This window comes from Macrotis lagotis, chromosome 3 (assembly GCF_037893015.1).
Source record: "Macrotis lagotis isolate mMagLag1 chromosome 3, bilby.v1.9.chrom.fasta, whole genome shotgun sequence".
NCBI classification, from domain to species: Eukaryota; Metazoa; Chordata; class Mammalia; order Peramelemorphia; family Peramelidae; genus Macrotis; species Macrotis lagotis.
The window spans coordinates 221,814,615-221,830,748 of NC_133660.1; the positions used below are offsets into that span (position 1 = coordinate 221,814,615).

General features: G+C 40.0%; 1 protein-coding gene across 2 annotated transcripts in view; it reads right to left on the minus strand.

Annotated features, from left to right (window-relative positions):
• Nucleotides 1-16,134, minus strand: part of CFAP99 (cilia and flagella associated protein 99) — a 200,124-nt gene that overhangs the window by 103,443 nt on the left and 80,547 nt on the right. For both annotated transcript variants that reach the window (XM_074229913.1, XM_074229914.1), the window contains one exon: nucleotides 5,246-5,358. In XM_074229913.1, the coding sequence (XP_074086014.1) occupies nucleotides 5,246-5,358 (113 nt within the window). The remainder of the gene's footprint in view (nucleotides 1-5,245; nucleotides 5,359-16,134) is intronic.

Consider the following 16,134-nt stretch of genomic DNA (forward strand, 5'->3'; position numbering starts at 1 on the left):
AGGAATGACCACTCCCAGTAGGAAGTGGGATAGAAATGACAACAAAACTATGAAGAATGGTTCAACTGTATACTTGCTAGTAGGTTCTAAATAAATATTTGTTGAACTGAACACTTTAGTAAACACGATGGTAAAAAAAGTAATTGTCTCAGAATTAATATGCCATGAGAATTTGTTGTTCTTATAAATCCTCAGATTGCTGAGTTCACAGATCTGATGGCAACGTTCATCTTTCTGATGTATGCACCACAATAAACCCGTACGTGTAAAGGTAACCTTTGCTGAGGTAGCTGTAATTTTCTGTTTTGATGTCATAAACGGCTCCCCAGAGTCCTTAGTCCTGCATCCAGCTCTGACACCACTCTCCAATGCACCATGATCTCTCTCCTGGTGTCCCTAGGGACTTTGGGGCAGGACGGCAACCTAGTGACCTTGGATTTAGGCTGGGAGTCTTAAACTGTGATTCTGGCTAGCCCTGACACTGAGGCGTAGTGCACCTAATCTGGGTAGATAACTTTATGATGTGTGCTATTGAGAAGTTCTATAATAATCTCAAGCATGACATCATCTTCTCCCCAGCTATGAGGTTTAGAGATGGTTCTGGATCCTCAAAGGCTGGTCCTGCCAAACTGGAAAGATTTGGGGTATATACTCAGTGACAGAGGACTAGCCTTGTAAAGTGTGGAGGGACTTATCATCAGAAACTCATGAAAATTGTCTATTAAGGTGGAAGAGCTGAGATCTACATTGAAAAAAGGAGCAGCTTATGTGAATGAAGTCATGGATACTTAAAGAACCAAAATAGAATTCTATCGAAGAGGATTATAAATCATGTAAAGAGCTAAACCATATATCAAGTGTGACATAAAGTAAATGCGCTACGTAGTAAAGGTTGAAGAATACATATTATTCATTTCCAGTGTATTTGGCCAGACCTTGTATTGATTCCAGATCCTATCAATTCATTCACCTTCATGGGAATCCTGCCTGCAGTGGGCAATGGATTAACCTAACTCAATGACAGTCAATTCTTTCAGCAATAGGGAGCGGAGACGGGGCAAGGGAATGGGTGCCATTTTACTAGACTTTGAAGAAAAGAACACTACTGGGGAAAGAGGTCATACTCCAATTAGGGATCCAACAGAGCAGATAGAAAGTGGGGTGGAGTCAAGCCCAAAGGCTAGGCAGGAAATGGAAAGAGCCTAGTCAAGGAGGGAAGCGACCTGTGAAGCAGAGTGCAAGGTGTGCTGGCAAGATGCCCATTGGTCTCTTACAATTTCTCTACTCAAGATAGCAGCCTGTTGGTATATGGACTGCCCTCATCCTTGCTTTGCTTCACTGGTGTTGCTGTGGGTACAAACTAGGAATAAAAGGAGTAGGAGCAGTTGCTAATTATTGGGGGGGACACAACAAGACTAATGAATTGGAGGTCTTAAGTTTTCAAAACACACTCTTCCATATACCATCCATCAACAACCATTGTCTTTCTTTAGGCTATAGAAACAACCATTTAAAAGGCTCTCCCTATTCCCCAAACACCCCAAACTCAGTTACAGTTAACTGCATGTATGTCACTCTCCTTTCCTAAGATTATAAGGTTCACAAAGGGAGGTATTCTGTCTTCTCTAAAACTTGTAAAATTAGTGTCTCCCTTGTACCTATCACAGTGCTCTGTATATAATTGGTGAAGATGTTTGATCTGTTGACTATGTGAAGAAACAGTGAAATATGTATGTGTTATCATGGAATTCATTGTCTATAAAAAAAAGTGTGTCTTTTTCAAATTTGCCACCAATGATGCTATCTCTGTGCAAGGCAATTTCTGTTAGCAGTAGTAGCGGCACTGTGCTGGGGGGGGGGGGTGCGGGGAGAAGAGGTTGAGGAAGTTTGAATCTCCTGGAAATGGAGGGTCTGCTTTGGCATAAATAGTTAGACTGAAACTGTGACAAACTGATGGTGTCATCTAAACTAGCCACTATTGTTCCACTGGTGAGGGGCCACTGGACCTGAGAGAAAAACAGAGTGAGCACAGAAAAACATGCGGCAAGTGAGTGGCTGTGACCATGGCGGACTGGGAGACTTGGTTGCCTGCCCTTCAGAGTCAGGTTGTCTGTGTCTTGGTGATTGCATGGATCTTTTCCTGCCCCTCTCTACCTACTGCTTCATTCAAGGCTCCCCGCGCTTCACTTTCTATGCAGTCTTTCCAGCATTCCCAAACTTATTTGTTTTTATATTGCCTCCTCCCAGTAGAATGTAACCTCCTCCTTGAAGACAGAGACTGATTATTGTTGTTGTTTGATCTTTGTATCTCCAGTGCCTTGAATATTATAGATCTTTTTTTAGGTTTTTTTTTTTTTTTTGCAAGGCAAATGGGGTTACGAGGCTTGCCCAAGGCCACACAGCTAGGTCATTATTAAGTGTCTGAGACCGGATTTGAACCCAGGTACTCCTGACTCCAAGGCCGGTGCTTTATCCACTGCACCACCTAGCTGCCCCGAATATTATAGATCTTAAAAGAAAGTTCTGTTGGGTTGGTTTGTAAATTATGCAGTTGGGGTCCTCTGATCAGCCACAGAAGTGAGTAGTGTGGAGATTTAGGCAAAGATGATACCAAAGGGAGAAGGGCCAATGATGAGATGAATGCCTGTAGGCCCTGTTATTAGCTTCTAGTCTAAGTTTCCTATCAAGACCATTGATTTTTCCCAAGGGTATACTCATTTCAGAGACTAGCTAGAGTCTTGAGCACATCCTTTTGAATAATCGTAATAGTTTCAAATTTTCATCTTTTTTTTTTAGGTTTTTGCAAGGCAAATGGGGTTAAGTGGCTTGCCCAAGGCCACACAGCTAGGTAATTATTAATCTGGTGCCGGATTGGAACTCAGGTACTCTTGACTCCAGGGCTGGTGCTCTATCCACTGCGCCACCTAACCTCCCTGCAAATCTTCATCTTTTAAAGGTGGCTCTGATTTCTTGGTCATAGTCAAAAGTTATTCAGAGCCAAGTTCCATGAAGAGAGTAGTGATTAACCTGTCAGATAATGGCATGACCGCTGAAGACAGTAAATGAGTTGGAGATCTTTCCTTGCTTTCCTTCTAATTGATTTTGAAGATAATTCCCAGAGTTTGTATGTGAATATGAACAATGGAAAAATTGCTGGAATATGCATAGCCTTCCACAAGGACCACTCTGAAAGATAACCCAAATTTGTACAAACTGGTTCTGGCATGTTGACTGTGCACCTTGAAGACATGCATTTATAGTATGGATATAACAAACTCATCTATCAAGGCTCAGTTCTACTTCCTCCGTGAAGCCTTTCCTTTCCAGATCAAACCACAAGCATAGCTTTACATTTCTAAATTCCTAATGTACTTTTCTTAATTATGTAACTTTGTAACATATTGTCTTCTGTAATTGCTTAATATGCTTTTTTCCTCTCTAATTAGACTATAAGCCAGTTAAGGTCAGGGGTCATGTCTCAGTTTTCTTTTGGATCCTTTACATATGAAACTATATATTTTAGCTCACTTGCCATAAAGCACAGGACTGGGCTGGAAAGTGATGGTAGAAAGAGCCACTGTAGTTAAAAGATTAACCAACCTATGACAAGCTTACTCATGAGCCTTTCCAACTAGCCTTCCCATATCATGTAAAGAGTTCAGAATTGAGTCCTTATTCAAAGCCTTTTTAGACTGGTAAGTCTGGTTCTTTCAAGAAAGTCTTGAGATGGTATTGTTAATTTCAAAATCATGGAATTATGGGCTTTGATAGATGGAACTTAGAGATCTAGTTCACCCTTTCATTTTAGATATTCATTTATTTTTTGAATAAATATTTGTTAAACACTGACTATGTATATAATGTGGTTCTGGGAAACTAAGATCTGGAGAAGGAACAAAGGTTATTCAGCAGGGCTAAAACTCAAGTTTTCTGGGTCCCAAGTCAGATATTTTCTACATGTTTTAGCTCCTGAGCTGCAGAGAGAGAGAGTGCTCCTTAAGTATAAGGACTATGTTTTATATACCGGAGAGGCAATATGGTATGATAGTAACTCATGTTTGTGTTGTTTTAAGATCATCAAACATTTTTCTCATGATATAGGAAGTTTAAGATTATCCATATTTTAAAGATAGAGGAAACTGAGATAAAGATGAAGTGATTTACTCAAGATCACTGCAATGGTAAATGTAGGATCTAGAATTCAAACTGGGGTATCTCCTCTCAAGTCCAGTGGTATTTCCACTATGAGTCTTGCCTCTAAGATTAACTAGCTATGTGACCTAGGGCAAATAAGTCATTTCTGGGTCTCAGTTTTCTCATTTGTAAAATAGGGATAATGATATTTACCCTCTGCACTGTCTATGTCATAGGGGTATATGAGGATCGGAGGAGAGCATGTGGGTAAAATGTTAACATTATTCAACAAATATATACGAAGGTTAAATAAGACAGAATCCCTATTTTCATGGAGTTTACAGTTTAGGAGAGGAATAAAACAAACTTCAGATCCAGTACATCATTCACTGTGTCATCTAGTAGCCTAAAGTGATGAACAGTGGATAGAGTCTTGGGTTTGGAATCAGAAAGAATCATCTTCCTGAGTTCAAATTCTACCTCAAATACTCACTGGTCGTGTGATCCTGGGTAAGTCACTTAACCCTATTTGTTTGCTTCAGTTTCCTAATCTACAAAATGAGTTGGAGAAGGAAATGGCATCAGCTCTAGTATCTTGCTCCAAATGGAGTCATAAAGAATTGGACACATGAAAAAAACAACTGAAATGAGAAGTGTCTTTCAAGAAAAAAGGCAGCTGCTCTTAATGCTTCAGTGAGTTCTTAAAAGAGATGGGCCAAGGGCCAGAGACCCAGGACTTATAGGTGCTACCCATTAGATAATGGTGAATGTTTAACATGGCTCTCTGTTGAAGTGGGGAATGTGTGTGAGACACACTATTAAATATAAAATGCATTGATAACATTTTCTCCATCATTGTCTTTTGTTTGGATAACCAACAAAACAATAAATCAAGCCCTGATTCATAGTATTAAGGAGCAAATGCCATGCTGTAAATTTAACAATTGTGAGCTGGATTCTAGTCAACTCCAACAGGGCTCCACACCCAGGGAACCTTCCCATGCTGTTAATACAAACACGAGGAATGACATGTGAAACTTGTATCCTGTTTCACCAATTTTGGGAATATTGTGAGGATGCCACAGCTTACGTCTATGTTAATGTTACTCACTTCAATAATGGCTCAATCCAGGTTTCCTTTACGTAAGAGGCTTCATAGATTAAACTCCATTCATCTTTTATCCATGTAGTCAAATTCATGACATTGAAGAAAAACTTGAGAAACTGAGGAAAGAATATTGACCTTTAAGTTATTATTGGTTGCCCAATCATTTCTATGTCTTGAATTCCAATTTTCTCATCTGTCCACCTGGAGTTCCTCCTATACTCATAGACAAGTTGATGCAGTGAAAAAAAACCTGGAATCAGAAGCCCAAATTCAAATCTTTGCTTTAACATTTATTATCTATGTAACACTGAGTAAGTCTTTCAAGCCTCAGTTTCTCTATCTGTAAAATAGAAATAACATTAATGGTACTTTAAAACTCAGGGTTTTTGTGAGGAAAGCATTTTGTAAAGCCTTAGAGTTCTATGTAAATGAGAGCAGTCATGACCTAAGAATATTGTATTTATTTCAGTAAATCAAGGGTCAGCCATAGACAAAATGAAATGAGTGACGCCATAGACAAAATGAAATCAGTGACTGCTTATTAAGTTGTGAGGCAAAGGAGAGCCTTCTCATTCAAAAAATATTTTTCCAAATGATGCCTGAAATCTCATCATTAGTAATGCCTTCCTTTACTGCAAGTATACTTTTTAAAAAGGCAAATTCTTCCAGGGTGGAAAAGTAATTAGCATAAGTTTCATGAAATAAAAAGTAGGAACATGACTTTGCTATAAGGCCATGAGACCAAGGCAGGTCATTTTGCTATGATGCCCTGGGACCCAGATACTGATGTTGCTTGGAGAACATACTCTTGGGAAGCTTTTTTGAGAACCATGACCTACTTTGAGGCATTGGTTTATCTGGAAGATCATATCATATTTAAGAAGATATATGAAGACTTAAAGGTATTCAGGAAGTTAGATGCTGCAGAGCCTCAGTAGGGATTGAGTCCTGCCGGAAGGACTATCAGGAACTGAGGACATTTCTAGCAGTGGCTACCACCCTGTGGTAGTAGACTATCAGACTTGTGAAGAGCTAGGCTGTCACTGTAAAGCCTATCACGGACTTTACCCTTAGAGAGATGGTGGAAAAGAACTAAAAGCAGGAAAGGCAATTAGGCCTTTAAGGACCTGGTTAACTTCCTCTTAAATGCAGTGAAAACCTTACTTAGATGGCCTGGGAGGAGTAGTTTTATATCAGAAGAGGCATAGCCACCAAAAGTCAGGTCCTTCATGGACAAGGAAATCTGTGATTCCATTCATAGCTGGAGATCTTGATTCTGACCAAGAAGTTATGACACTACGTTTACCTTTGGCTTGATGTGTTTATTCTTGAAAAGCTACAGTTGGATTCTACTAGCTAGAAATAGTTCATGGCTCTGGTTAACTGAGTTCACTGGTGATTATCAGTCAGGTAGAATCAATATGGCTGCAAAAGTCCTAGCACATGAGCCCTATGCATCCCAAACTAATTTTATATACATGGAGGAAATGAAGGGAGCAGGTCCATTAATATAAGAAAGTGAGATGAGTGAGAGGGCCTTCCCTAGGAGACGGTGCCATTGATTTATTAGCAGGTGGAATAGACGTAGGGCAAAGATTCCTAAAACATGATAAATAGCAAATGAGAGGGTTTTGATCTCATGATATCAAGCTTAGCTCACCCACTAAATGAGGAAATGGCAGAAGTTGGGGCCATGCCACATGTTCTTCACAAGGAACTGACTTGGGCTGTGAAACCATATGGAATAGGGGATAGTTTTCTTTAATTAGTGCTGCCCAAAGTCTACCAGGTTATGAACTTAAAAAGTCTGCATAATTAATGTGGACACCTAGACCAAGAGAAAATTCTGGCTCTGGTGTAGAAGAGTTTCCAATGACCAAAAATGGCAGTGGATGTCTATAAGAAGTATAAGACAATGTATTCAGAAGAAAGTGCTACTGACTTGATTGTTTACCTGTAAAATTTAAGCAATTATAAAGCTTCTGGAGTTGGTATGTATAGAGTTCTTGTTTCTGGAAGGGGATAAAGAAAACAAACAATACCCTAATAGTAGTAGTAGACTATTTCACCTGGTATACAAAGGCAGGTCTTCCCATCCAGGATCTAAATTGTTTCCACAATAGCTAAAGCCTTATAGAAGAAATGATTTTTGATCTATGATTTTCCTGCTAGGGTTCCTTCTACTCAGTGTTGAGATTTTGAGAGAAAGATATTCAGGGGAGTACTTGGAAAATTATGAGAAATCAATCTCTAAGTTCAGAACTTTTGATTTAGAATTTAAGTAGTTTGTCTAGTTACACAGGAAGTAGGTGTCAAAGGCAGGGTTTTGTTTGTTTGGTTTTTTTGCAAGGCAATGGGGTTAAGTGACTTACCCAGGGTCACACAGCTAGGCAATTATTAAGTGTTTGAGGCTGGATTTGAACTCAGGTTCCCCTGACTCCAGGGCCAATGCTCTAACCACTGCCCCTGAGAAACCATTCTCTTTTGTTTTCAGTTTTCAACTTTTTAATTGTTTTTTTATTGAAGATATTGAGTTTTACAATTTTCCCCCCAAACTTACTTCCTTCCCCCCCACCCCCCATGGAAAGCAATCTGTCATCTTCACTTTGTTTCCATGTTGTATATTGATCCAAATTGAGTATGATGAGAAAGAAATCATATCCTTAAGGAAGAGACAAAAAGTCTAAGAGATAACAAGATCAGAAAATAAGATATCTGTTTTTTTCCCCCTAAATTAAAGGGAATAGTCCTTGAACTTTGTTCAAACTCCACAGCTCTTTATCTGGATATAGATGGTATTCTCCATTGCAGACAGCCCAAAATTGTTCACGATTGTTGCACTGATGGAATGAGCAAGTCCTTCAAGGTTGAACATCACCCCCATGTTGCTGTTAGGGTGTACAGTGTTTTTCTGGTTCTGCTCATCTCACTCAGCATCAGTTTATGCAAATCCCTCCAGGTTTCCCTGAATTCCCATCGCTCCTGGTTTCCTAATAGAACAATAGTGTTCCATGACATACATATACCACAGTTTGCTAAGCCATTCCCCAATTTGAAGGACATTTACTTAATTTCTAATTCTTTGCTACCACAAACAGGGCTGCTATGAATATTTTTGTACAAGTGATGTTTTTACCCTTTTTCATCATCTTTTCAGGGCATAGACCCAGTAGTGGTATTGCTGGGTCAAAGGGTATGCACATTTTTGTTGCCCTTTGGGCATAGTTCTAAATAGCTCTCCAGAAAGGTTGGATGAGTTCACAGCTCCACCAACAGTGTAGTAGTGTCCCAGATTTCCCACAACCCTTCCAACAATGATCATTATCCTTTTTGGTCATATTGACCAGTCTGAGAGGTGTGAGGTGGTACCTCAGAGAAGCTTTAATTTGCATTTCTCTAATAATTAATGATTTAGAGCAATTTTTCATATGGCTATGGATTGCTTTGATCTCATCTGTAAATTTCCTTTCCATATCCTTTGACCATTTGTCAATTGGGGAATGGCTTTTTGTTTTAAAAATATGACTCAGTTCTCTGTATATTTTAGAAATGAGTCCTTTATCAGAATCATTAGTTGTAAAGTTTGTTTGAGAAACCATTCTCAAAGAGAATTGAAGTCTAGGATGTAAATGAGGTTGGTATGTTGTTTTTCAAGTTCCTGTCCAAAATGCTAACAAGAATGATACCTAGATTTTTTTATATAACTTTTTTTAAGGTTTTTTGCAAGGCAATGGGGTTAAGTGGCTTGCCCAAGGCCACACAGCTAAGTAATTATTAGGTGTCTGAGGTCAGATTTGAATTCAAGTACTCCTGACTCCAGGGCTGGTGCTCTATCCACTGCAACCTAGCCGCCCTTTATATAACTCTTGATGTTTGGTTCACAACCACAACCTTGGAATCTTTGAAGAAGTTGAGGATTTAAAAAAAAAACTCACAACCAGTATGTTACTCACCTAAAAGGCCAGTTGAGGGACACATACTACTTAGCCATGGTTTGGGTTCAGAAGAACAAGGAGAGAAACACACAGTTATAAAGAGCAATGCTTCAAAATCTTAGTACCCTGGAAAATCTCAAGATGTTGAACTGGTGGATAGTCACTCCACACCAAGAAGTGAAAAAACTAGATAACCTGTCTGTATACAAAATTATTTCAGAGAATGGCCAGGGGCCTGCAAAGACAATGTACTGCAACTATATATTTCTAAAGGGGAGTCAGTTAGACTAAGAAGAGCAGAACTTGGGATATTTAAGGAACCAGTTCCCCACAAGGACTGTTTTACCATTTACAGCAGATGATGGCCCATTTAAGAAGATGTGGGTCAAAATTAAGAAGAAAGAAAGTCAAATTTGGGTGCCTTCTTAGGCCCTGAGTAAGCAAGAAAAACTTGCTCTAAGGAAAAAAAAATACAAGTTAAGCTTAGAGGGAAAAAAAAATTGCTCTAATCTATGGGAACTTTGGAAAGGAAGGAAAAAGGTATATACCTCAGAAATCACCCCTTTCCTGACCAATAATAGATATGTGATTCAGAAGGGAACAGAAATCACTTACATAGCCTGACCCCTTGATGGCTGGAGATAGCATCCTTCAAAAGACTTGGGTCATCCACATGCCAAAGTCAGGGGCTAGAGGCTATTAGTCTGAGAATACTGGCTTATCTATGGAGTGAGACTGAGAATGTAGCTGTGACAGTGAATCACCACAGAAGTTCCTAGCTTGTCTGACTAGTGGTGAGGCAAGGATAACCCCAAATAGTCTGGGCATGTACCGCTAGCCCATTGCTAAAATAGTGTAGGTAATATGTATCTGATACTTAAGTTACATACATATAACTAAATATACCTATTGTACATGGTCCTAAAGATTTGATCTACTATATAACTGTATGACCTATGTGTTTTAACCAATGAACACATTATTTGATATGTACCCCACATACTTGCAGGCCTAAGTATCTTGATGCTTTACAAATAATTTTACCTTGTGGGGCAGCTAGGAAGTACAATGAATAGAATGTCAGATTGGGAGTCAGAAAGACTCATATTCCTGATTTCAAATCTGGTCTCTGAGCTTTCCTAGTTGTGTGGCCCTGGGTCAATCACTTAACTCTATTTATTTCAGTTTCTTCATCTATAAAATGAACAGGAGAAGAAAATGGCAAACTTCTCTAGAATCTTTGCCAAGAAAACCCCAAATGAGGTCATGAAGAGTCAGATATGACTGAAAACAAGTGAACAACAACAGCAAACATACATAATGTGTATCTACAGATGAAATATATACTTAGAGAAATTTTCATGGGTTGCAAATTTTATAATCAAGGAGGTATGAAGAAGACATGATAGAGGAGAGGAATAGGTTAAGTCTCACTTTCTGGGGCAGCTAGATGGTGCAGTGGATAGAGCACCAGCCCTGGAGTCAGGAGTACCTGAGTTCAAATCTGGCCTCAGACACTTAGTAATTACTTAGCTGTGTGGCCTTGGGCAAGTCACTTAACCCCATTGCCTTGCAAAAAAAAAACCTGGAAAAAAAAAGACCTCATTTTCCTCTAATTCTATGGAAATCAGTCCTGATATTGAGAAAAGAGCTTCCTTTTCCATGATGCCATAGAGTCATGACCCTTATCTGTGATGCAGCAGAGGCAGTGGTCAGACCAACCACCCCAAGAGGTATGAGAGCTGTGACTGTCTTGCTGTTTTGTTCAGATGTGTGGCATGTGAAGGACTAGAGTTAAAGTGTTTGTAGACACTATACACTATCTTCAAACTTGGTTTTTGCTACTTGGACTTCACTGATCACATTGTGAATGATTTATGCAGAACCAGGGAATGACCCCTTGGGGGACAGAACAGAATGGCTCTGTTTCCTTGTGAGGGGGATTAGATATGAATTCCATCTGTATTCTTTACATGTTTATGAAATTATGCTTTATGTTCAAATTTATATTAGCTTTGTTTTTCCTGCAGATATGTTAACACAGATTCTTGTAGGAATAAAAAGGCCAGTAATCAGCAAAATTCAAGGGTTATCCGATTTATCAAGGTCAAAGCAAAACACACATGTCCCCTGTAAAATTTCAGTCACTTATTTCTCCTTTCAGCTGTTCCTGCAATGATGAAAGGCAGTTGAGGCAATACTCATTCTGCCTTCTCCTCTCAGCCCTGTAATGTCCCAATCTCCTGACACACCAAAAGAGGGGAAAGGATATCAAGCCTGAGGCATCGAACAGAAACTTGCCTACTTTGCACTTTTGCCAAGGGCAGGCTCCACCTGCAGCAATACTAGTATTGAAGAATGGTAAGGTGCATTGGGGTATTGGAAGAAATACTGAACTGAATAGGAATTAGGAGGTTTGAGTTCTCTTTTCATTCAGGGGCTGGTGCAGATATGTGGGAGCCAACCAACTCATCTAGAAGGACAAGAGGGATGGACAAGAGCCCTACCCACACTAGTTTAAAAGCCCTCTGGTACATTCGACTTCCTGTGACTGACAAATTGTGTGAAGCTCTTTGGTTGTACTCATCATTTTTTTTACTTAATTTTCTATTTCTAGCTGGGTCCAGAGGCTCTGACCATGCTTCTTTCCATCCAGTCATCCAATAGGACACCAAGGTCCAGACAGTGTAGGCATCTTGCCATGTAGCCTTCTACCAGCATATGTCCATTCCTCCTCTGGGCTTCTTGTCTTTTGCTCAGGGAGCCACAAATCGAACCGATATTACCTTTGCTACTGGAATAACAGGACAATCTACTGCCCTATGAGGCATCTCATAAGCCCTGGGATTACATAAGACAAAGCTCCTGTCTGTGGCTTCCTCTGCAACATGTCTCTCCCCTCAGAATATAAGATCCCTTGAAGGCAGTAAGTAACTACTTCACATGAATAACCTCAGTATCCAGTATAGTGTTGAGAACATAGTTGGAAGGGATACTTGTTGATTGATCTTTGATTTGTTAGCCATCTAGCTTTTGTTAACTTCCCTAGATCTGGTAGACTTCTGGCTGCTTTGTGCCTCATGTCTCTCCCCCTCCCATTGGCACTCCTATTACCTGGCCCTTTTGCCAGTCCCTTTATTTGCTATGATGGTTATTGATCCCTTGCTATTCTCTCACCTGTGGCTTTAACAGATATGGACTGTACCAGGAGGGAGCCCCACCATGGCATCAGGCTTCATTTAGAAGGCTTTATTTACTATGCATACCAACTGGAGCTAGTCACTTCCTTACTCTGTGCTCCATTTCTCTCTATGTAGCTCAGATTACATGATGTCTGAGATCCCCCCAGCCCCAGCTCTAAATCCTATTATTATTATTTGACTTCAGGAAGATTCCTCATTGCCTGATGTCATAGGTTCTCTCTTTTCTAGCCCTAGCCAGTAGGAAAAGATATAGCTCAAGAGATATAGGACAGGGTTTGACCAGATGACCTCTAAATCTTTTCCCAGCTCAGACATCCTGTGATTCTATCATTTTAGTGGACAAAGAGGGACAAATTTTTCTTTGTTCCAATTTCCAAATGGACTGGACCCAATAGGAAAGACATAAATTCCTACTGGGAATTGGTTTGTGTTAGTTGGTGCAGCAGAGAATAAATGGTTCAGGGTAATATCTAAGTCCTTTATACCTTTAATATGTTACAACTAACTCCTCAAAGCAGGCTGGGAAAAGCCCCCTTGTGCTTGGTATTTTCTAAGGTAATAAACCCTGGCTACCACCTCTTCTTTTTATTCTTCTTCTCTCCTCCAGATTTAGTACTGCTCTGCCAAAGATGATCTCAGTGCTTCTTTGGGGGGATGGAAAGCACTGAGAATGCCAAGCATCTGCAGGTTTAAACTGAGGACGAATATTCTAAGATCCTTAGAATCAGGTACAAAGCAGTGTGATCCTCCAATTGCTCTGGAGACAGTGTTGGCCTCGACATGCTGACTCAGCATCACCATAAGACATAAATTTGTCTTATTGTACACTCTCCTAAAAGTGATTGCTCTGAAAATGTCGCAGTACTTTCAGGACTCCTGCAAGGTCTGATTGCTTTTGAGGCTGGTTCCAAATTCTGCTGTAATAGCTGAGACATGGGAAGAGAGAATGGTTCTGACAATGGATTCTGGTACAAAAAGGATTATGTTCCCAAAGAATAAAAGCTTCTAATGAGCAACATAAACTTAAAGTGTTTAAGTAAAAGATCTCCTATAGCCTGACAACTAAAGGAAGTCAGTGGAGTCTTGGGAAAAAGGTAATCAGCGTTACAAAGAACAGTATACCCCCCTTTCTGCATGGGGAAGTAGTATTTAGCTGGGGATTTAAGGGCAAAGGAGAAAGTGAATCCTGAAAAGTAGAAGCAACTCTGACCATGGGCAGAAATGGTTTAGGAGAGGAGAGGGGGAGGCCCTGTGAGTAACCTGAGATCTTCCTTATGCAATGTTTTCAGTGCTTCATAAATGACCTATGGGCCAGAAAGGAGGGACAATTCACAATATACCTGCCTCTCCTGCCTCCACACCAGTGGCCTTATGGATTATGACTGTTTTCCCTGCCTAGGCTAGAGGCAGCAATCAATTTCTCATTAGGGTGATTCTAATTCAGGTATAGGCAGTCTAGGCTGTACAACAGTGAATCTGAACTAAGACTTTACCCTGTTCCTTAAGCAATTGTATTGGAAGGCACTGGATGTTATGCCTAAGTGCAAGGGACTAAGAATATTTAGGGAGAAATATTTGCATGACAGTGAAAGAAGATCAGCCTTGTGTCTGTATGACTTCAGAATAAACTAAATTGGATTGAAATCTTATGGTAGGAAGAAGGGAAACTGGAGGGGGAAAGGGGAATAAAAGGAGCTTATCTATTACTCTGAAAATGCCTAGAAGCGGGGCAGCTAGGTGGCGCAGTGGATAGAGCACCAGCCCTGGAATCAGGAGGACCTGTGTTCAAATTTGACCTCAGACATTTAATAATTGCCTAACTGTGTGACCCTGGGCAAGTCACTTAATTCCATTGCCTTAAATTAAAAAAAAAAAGAAAGATAATACCTAGAAGCACAATGGGATTTTTCCTAGCTTGCTTTTAGTAGAAAAATAGAATCACAAAAGGTTAGGGCTCTTAAAAGCCTCAAGATCATCTAGCAAGTGTGACTCTTAGCAGCATAAACTCGGCTCTATACTCTAGAATCGCCCATTTGGAACTAATGCAAGGAGAATGGGTCCTGTCTGTGTTACTAGAAGAGTGGACAGACAACTTGCTCTTCTGGGTCTCTCTGTGGTTAGGGCAAGGAACTGGAAAATTAGGCCTGGACCAGGCTATTGGACCTTTGTCTTTGTAGGACTCCTAATGAAAGAAAGCAGCACCTCCCTCCAATGCCATCATTTTAACAGATGAGAGATGAGAGAAGAGAGGCAGAGAGGTGAGCTAACTAGGAAATCACACAGCAAGTAAATGCCAAAGCTATGATTAGAGACCTTCAGCTTTCTAATTCTTAATCCAGTATTCTCTTCCCTTTACCTCACTGCCATTCTTTCAGTATTTTAAGGAAGTCTAGATTGCATGAACCATCTGGAGTATATGCCCTCTTTCTGATCATAAAAATAGCTTATTTTCACAACCCTTTTTACTCTCTGGGAACAAATGACAAATGTGTAATTTCATAGTCGGGGAACAGTGTCAAAAATATATGATGTTATGAAATGGAGAATTAGCTTTTTACTCCTCAAAATGCTCGAGACTTGACTGTCTTATGTATACTACCATCGATCACTTAAGATTGGAACAGATCAGCCCAGCTGAGATTCTAGGGGTGAGCCCTGCCTGCAATGGGTATTCCTAATACTCTAATAGGAGGTAGCATAATTTAGGATGGGTTGTTGACTGCCAGCAAGACAACTCAGTTCTCGAATGATTTCTCTCCCCTCTAACTGATGTTGTAGCCTGCTCCCATCCACCAAGGATCTGTCTCTTACTCCTTGGGTGTGTTCCAACTTCCATTCTTTAGAGCCAGTAGCATTCTATGATTTGCAGCTAGGCAGCATCACTGGAAGAATATTGAGGTTAAAAAATTGGATCTTGATCTCAGAAATTTGGAGTCACTAAAAGTATTGTATGGTTTCTCAAAGGAAATCTAATCTATTTTCTTCTTGCAATGCATAGTCCAGTTCTTTGCATATCATAGGGCCTGTCCATCCATAACACACACACACACACACACACACACACTTCTGAGTTTTAATATCTTAAAAGGATACTAAGACCTTTTGGGGGTATTTGTATATATTACACACATGTGTTAACACATAAAACACATGTATACAAACATATATGCACAATCAACATCCTCCATCCTGGTGACTTTTTTTTAGGTTTTTGCAAGGCAATGGGGTTAAGTGGCTTGCCCAAGGCCACACAACCAGGTAATTATTAAGTGCCTGAGGTCACATTTGAACTCAGGTCCTTCTGACTCCAGGGCCGGTGCTCTATTCACTGTACCACCTAGCTGCTCTATCCTGCTGACTTTTAACAGACCTCTCTCACTTAAATCCAGTTCATTTCCATATCATCACCTCCCTGTTGTCATAGCTTTCTTTGAGAACAAAGGGCACACAAAAATAACATAATACATATAGGATAGAGATGGGCCCCATTTTAAGTTCTCTTTTAAGTTACTTAAGCTTAAATGTGCACTGAGACTTTTGGGACATATATAACATACATACATATTATATACCCACACTAAAAGACCTAATTTATAGCTTATCCATCTAAATTCTGGTCTGGATATCTGCTCAATTTTTCCCATGTGAATAGGCCAAATTTTTCTAAGGGATTATGGATCTCAATTTCAGACGCAGTATAACAGATACGATCATAGTGATGCATACGCAGAAAACAAGGTGGGCCAGTCAAGTA